The sequence below is a fragment of the Macrobrachium nipponense genome, chromosome 22 (genome assembly GCF_015104395.2).
Source record: "Macrobrachium nipponense isolate FS-2020 chromosome 22, ASM1510439v2, whole genome shotgun sequence".
Classification (NCBI taxonomy): domain Eukaryota; kingdom Metazoa; phylum Arthropoda; class Malacostraca; order Decapoda; family Palaemonidae; genus Macrobrachium; species Macrobrachium nipponense.
Window position 1 is genome coordinate 64,856,116 of NC_087213.1, and position 6,179 is coordinate 64,862,294.

Genomic DNA, 6,179 nt, shown 5'->3' on the forward strand with positions numbered 1-6,179 from the left:
GTCAGTAAGTGTTTGCTGTTTATTCTTCCGTCATGCTTTCATGCATGGTCGGGTTCTTCGTCACTTTTCCCAATTAAAGCTAGTTCCTTTTCCCTGGTTAAACATTCGAGCTAATATATATATATATATATATATATATATATATATATATATATATATATATATATATATATATATATATATATTATTATGGGCGACACAAACTCAGAAACTCAACTTTAACCTTTATTCCGTTAACAGTAGTAGTAGTAGTAGTAGTAGTAGTAGTAGTAGTAGTAGTAGGTTCATTCCTGAAAGGAATTATTGCAAACTTTAAATACATTATTAAATAACCCATAATATTCAATAAGTCATAACGGTGACATAATGTACCTTAATACATCTTGCAAAGCTAATTAAATATACTTTTCTAAACAAGACACTTTCATTGCCACTTTAAACCTCCTTTGATTATATCACATTTGTCATATTTATAGGACAATCAAATGTTAAACGTCACAAATAAACCAATTTACACCTTTTAACGCTTAAATGAATAAGACTTATAAAGCAAATATATATAAGTTCGTCAAAAAACTTACATCTGTGTGCCCAAAATGAATCCTTTGAATTACGAAATATATACAACCGTACTCCTTGAAGACCTTGCTTGAACTGCCAAAGAGACTTCATAATTTTAGGAAGTGAGATGAAATCGTAATTTGTTTACACCTCTCAACTCTTTAACTACCACTTACAAAATTAACGACATTGTTTTACCAACTAGATGGGTTTGTGTTTCTGCATTAACATACTCAGCCCCATAAACAGATTAAACCTGTTTATCAAAATATACACCTACTCATGCAGACACAATAAATAACCTTTAAGTTACAATACAAACTCTTTGAATTCAAAACACTTTCATGATTCACATATTCACCTAAACAAAATTAAAAATTTTCATAACTCAAATAATATATAATATCAAATGATAGGCCATAAGAACAAAATATTATCACGTTACATTTAACATGAAAATCCTAGCCTTCAACTAATAACACTAGCTTCTGAATAGGACGGGCAATAACAGAAGAAAGTGTCTTAATCTTGGCACTGCGAATTATTCCTTTGTCATCAGGGTATACTTCTATCGCTCGCCCCATTGGCCACTGATTCCTTGGCTCAATGTCACTCTTTACCAAGACCACATCGCCAACAATTAGATTTCTTCTTGGTTCATTCCACTTTTGTCTAGTCTGTAAAGTGCTCAAATACTCCTTTCTAAATCTTGACCAAAACAGGTTGGTCAGATATTGAACGCATCTCCACCTTCTCCTCATATAAACATCATCCTTTTGAAACAAGCCAGGGGGAGGGATCACATAAGATTTTGGAATCAACAAATGGTTTGGAGTTAGTGGCTCAAGGTCATCTACGCTGTCACTTACAGTGGTTAACGGTCTTGAATTGACGATGCTCTCAACCTCACAAAGCAGAGTCCGTAAACTTTCATCATTTAGCCTTTCACCAAATTCCTTCACCAGTGCAGACAACACCTTTCTAACTGTTCTGATTTGGCGCTCCCAACAACCACCCATGTGGCTTGCTGCAGGTGGATTGAATTTCCATTCAATATGATGATGCGACAAATACTTCTCAATCTTCCTTTCCTCCATCTCATCAAGAGCTGCCTTAAGTTCTCTCTCAGCCCCATGGAAGTTGGTTCCATTATCACATCTGATAACCTTGGGATGACCTCTTCGAGAAACAAATCTTCGCAAAGCATTTATGAAAGAGTCAGATTGTAAAGTGTTTGCAGTTTCAATATGAATTGACCTACTAACCAAGCAGGTAAATATCACACCATATCTCTTTAACTCATTTCTTCCTTCCTTGATGTAATAGGGTCCAAAGAGGTCAATACCAGCATTACTGGATGGTGGTGAAGGTTCCAATCTGTCTGCTGGAAGATCAGCCATCTTTTGACTCAAAGCTGGATCTTTCAACTTCCTGCAAGTAACACAATGAAATAACACATTCCTGACAGTTGCATTAGCATTGATGATCCAATACTTCTGCCTTAGATTTGAGAGAACATGGTTTCTACCTGAATGAGCTAATAATTCATGCTCATGTCGTATCAACAATGTAGTCACATGATGCTTCTTTGGTAACAGTATGGGATGTTTGGCAGACTGTGGAATGTCAGACCTTCTTATCCTACCTCCAACCTTCAATAAGCCATCCTCAGAATCAAGAAAGGGATCAAGCTTATATATTGGACTACTCTTGCCAACTGACAATTCTCTTGATAAAGCTTTCACTTCATCACCAAACGCCTCCCGTTGAACATACATTATGATTGCCCTTTCCGCATCAGTGGTTACACAACCTTTCCTTTTACCACTAAGGATTGACTTTAGTTGTTGTAATACAGAAACTGCCTTTTGTAACCTTGACCATGAAGAGAAATATTCAATCAATCTTGTAAACCCATGATGTTCTTCAGAAATTGTGACCGCAGACACATGTTCACTCTTACCATCAACACAATCTGCACACACATACTCCTGTGAAGGCAAATAATCAGATGCAATAAATGATGGGCCATGAAACCATTTGTCATACTGCAAAAACTGATGTACACTAATACCTCTTGATGCCACATCAGCAGGGTTATCACTGGAGTTTACATATCCCCATTGCTCAGGCTGGGAGTAGTCTCTTATAACCCTGACTCTGTTAGCTACAAAAACAGGGAACCTTTTAGTGTTGCTATGAATATAGTGAAGGACTGTTGTTGAATCTGTGTAGTACACTACCTTGCCAACAGTAAACTCCAACTCCTTCAGGATGTGTTGAGCAACCTTGACAGACACAGTTGCAGCTGTAAGTTCTAACCTAGGTATAGTCACCACCTTTTTGGGAGATACTCTTGATTTTCCCATGACAAGATTTGACTGAACTTGGTTTCCATCGTGAAGAACAAGATATGCTGCAACACCATAACCAACTGTACTTGCATCACTGAATAATACAAGACTTGAACCTGTCACATTACCAAAACCACTTGACTTGAAGCATCTTGGTATTGAAAGCTGCTCCAGTAAATGAAGACCTTGTATCCAATGTTGCCACCTTTCAGCTGGCTCATCTGGAATCCTCTCATCCCAGTCCAAACTCTCAACTTGACACAATTCTTGTAACAGCTTCTTGGCTGGTAAGATGATTGGAGAGAGCAACCCAAGGGGATCATATAATGATGAGATAGTTGACAACAATCCTCTTCTGGTGAATGGATTATCCTTGAGCTCAATTGAGAACTTGAATGAGTCTTCTTTAAGGTCCCATAACATTCCTAAGGCTCTTGTCATTAAACTCTCCATGTCAAGATTAAACTTGTCACTTTCAACCGAACAATCTTCAGCAGGCAAAGCTTTAAGGACATCAATTGAATTGCTGACAAATTTAGTTAACCTAAATCCTCCTTCACCAGTTGCAGATACCAAATCCTTCACCAACTTCACTGCTGTAGAAACATCAGCACATGACTTCAAACAGTCGTCAACATAGAAATTGTGCCTTATGGTGCTGCCAACAGTTGAATCATACTTCTCATCTGCTTTGTCTGCTGTGGCCTTCAATGCAGTATTTGCAATACTCGGTGATGAGATTGCTCCGAAAATGTGAACAGCCATTCGGAATTCTTCAAGAGGTCGATTGATGTCACCATTAGGCCACCACAAGAATCTAACATAGTCCTGATTCTCAGGTGGAATCTTTATTTGAAAGAACATAGCTTCAATATCTCCAATGAATGCATAAACCTCCTGCCGGAATCTAATGAGTACTCCTGTCAATGAATTGGTGAGGTTTGGACCCTGTAACAGAACATCATTTAATGACACACCTTCAAACTTGGCACTACAGTCAAAAACAATCCTAATCTTCCCTTTCTTGGGATGAAAAACTGCGTGATGAGGAAGATACCAAACAGGAATCTTATTGACCTCATCATCTGGGATCTTGTAAGCATAGCCTTTTTCAAACAACTTGTCCATAAATGCTGTGTACTGCTGTCTGTAATCTTCACTATTCTTCATCTTCCTCCTTTGCCACTTAGCTCTGCTAACAGCTTGCTTCTTATTGTTAGGAAGATTCACATTGAGATCTCTGAAAGGCATGGGTAGCTGAAAGTGACCATCTCTAAATTCAATGTCATCCTGGCACCTTTTCACAAATCTTATGTCCTCAAAAGATAAGCCACGCTCATCAGGAACTGACCCAAGATCCCTTTCTGAAAAATCTAACTCAAAGTACTTCCTAATACTTTCAACAGTAATACAGTCAGTAACATGTTGAACATCAGATACAAGTAACCTGTGACATGAAACCCCATTTGAACTAACCTTAACATGTACAGGCCCATTAACTGTCCATCCATGCAAATATCTTACTGCAAAGGGGCCATAACCTGAAGTGGGTACAACCTCTAAAGGTTGTAAAGCTGTTGGAGAGTTACTACCTATCAAAATTCCTATGTCTAACTCTGGCTGATACACTGGAATCTTATTAATAACACTTGATAAATGAGGCCAATCCTTTAACATTTCATACCTTGGAATTTGATCATGATTAACAGGAATATCCTTTTGTGTGAATACCTTTGGCAATAAAACATCATTATTACCATGTATATCAGCAACAACAAGACCATTTACAATAAAGGTTTTAACCGTATCAGTCCCATGCATTGTTTGCAACTTGATAGCTGTTTCAATACCTTTACAGTTTAATTGATCCTTGATACTATCCTTAATGAAACAACCTGTACTGCCTGTATCATAAAAGGCATAAGTTTGTACTACATTGTCACTACCCTTTACACGTAATTGCACAGGCAAGATTGATTGCAACACTGTATCAGAAATTGTACATGCAGAAGACCTCACATTACTTAGACTTTGAGTATTACCTTGACCTGGAGTGCGACCTTCACCTTGAGTACCATCTTGACCCTTAGCACAACCTTGACCTGTACTTTCAAACTGTGCACTAGCTTGTGACACAATTGCACTGTTGCTATCAAGCATCCTAAAGTTCTCAATGTGCAGAGTGGTAGGATGCCTTTTATTACATGTCTTGCACTGCCGTCGATTGAGACACTTTTTTGAAGTGTGTTAATTTTGCCCAAACAACTGAAGCAAAGACGTTGTCTTTAACAAATTCTCGTCTTTCATCTACACTCCTGTGCAGAAATTGAAGGCACTCCTCAATGTCATGATGACCACTACAGAGTTGGCATTTCCTAGTATACTGGTTGGCAGACTTTGATGGTTGCACTGTAACTGCAAACGATTTTTGCTTGGTCTGACTTGAGCCATGATTTGCCTTTGCCTTTGAAAAAACACACACTTTACCCAAAGCTTCCCTGCTGAATACAGGATCCATTGCTGCCTCTGCTGCATTCTGCACAAATTCCACTAATGTGTTGAAACACACACAAACACCTTGCTTCCTGAGCTTTATCACATGATCCAACCACTTATTTTGAATATACACTGGCAGCTTTGAAATCACCCTCTGAAGGTTTGGCGAATCATTTAAAACCTGCATGTTTGACAATGACTGCATGGTATGATTACATTTCACAAGATACAAAGCATATTCCTGCAAAGATTCACTGTTATCACCTCTCACTTGTGGCCACTTGGTTAGCTTGTCTATGTATGCCATGGAAACCTTGTATGGATCTCCATACACTTTGTCCAGAAGTCTTTTTGCTTCAATGTATCCTTCAGATGCATTCATAAACATGCACCCAGCTATGAGTGACTTAGGCTTTCCTTCTAGATGCTGATTTAAGAAATACAGCCTGTTGGAGTCTGATGTGGTGTGTGGCACGATGCGGTCATTAAATGCCAACATGAATGATGCATATTCAAGAAGATCACCACAAAACTTGGTCACTTCAGCATGAGGCAGCATCATAGCCGCTGCTAATTGTTGCTGACTTTGGTAGAATGGCTCTGGGGCAGGTGCCATGGGTAGAAAAGGCACTGTGACATTGGGCTTATTTTGATGCACATTGTGACTGGGAACAAATGCTGGTGTTTCAGGGTTTAAAACTTTGTCTGTTGATGGAATAACTTCTTCCTGGAACACCTTCTCCCTTGCCCTTGCTGCTTCAATTTCAC

At 38.6% G+C, this 6,179-nt stretch overlaps 1 protein-coding gene across 1 annotated transcript; it reads right to left on the reverse strand.

Annotated features, from left to right (window-relative positions):
* Positions 1–201: 201 nt before the first annotated feature.
* LOC135198761 (uncharacterized) lies at positions 202–5,142 on the reverse strand. The gene has a single exon (XM_064226670.1). It carries the CDS (start codon positions 5,073–5,075, stop codon positions 1,023–1,025), a length of 4,053 nt encoding a protein of 1,350 aa, XP_064082740.1. The 5' UTR covers positions 5,076–5,142; the 3' UTR covers positions 202–1,022.
* Between the last annotated feature and the right edge of the window lie 1,037 nt (positions 5,143–6,179).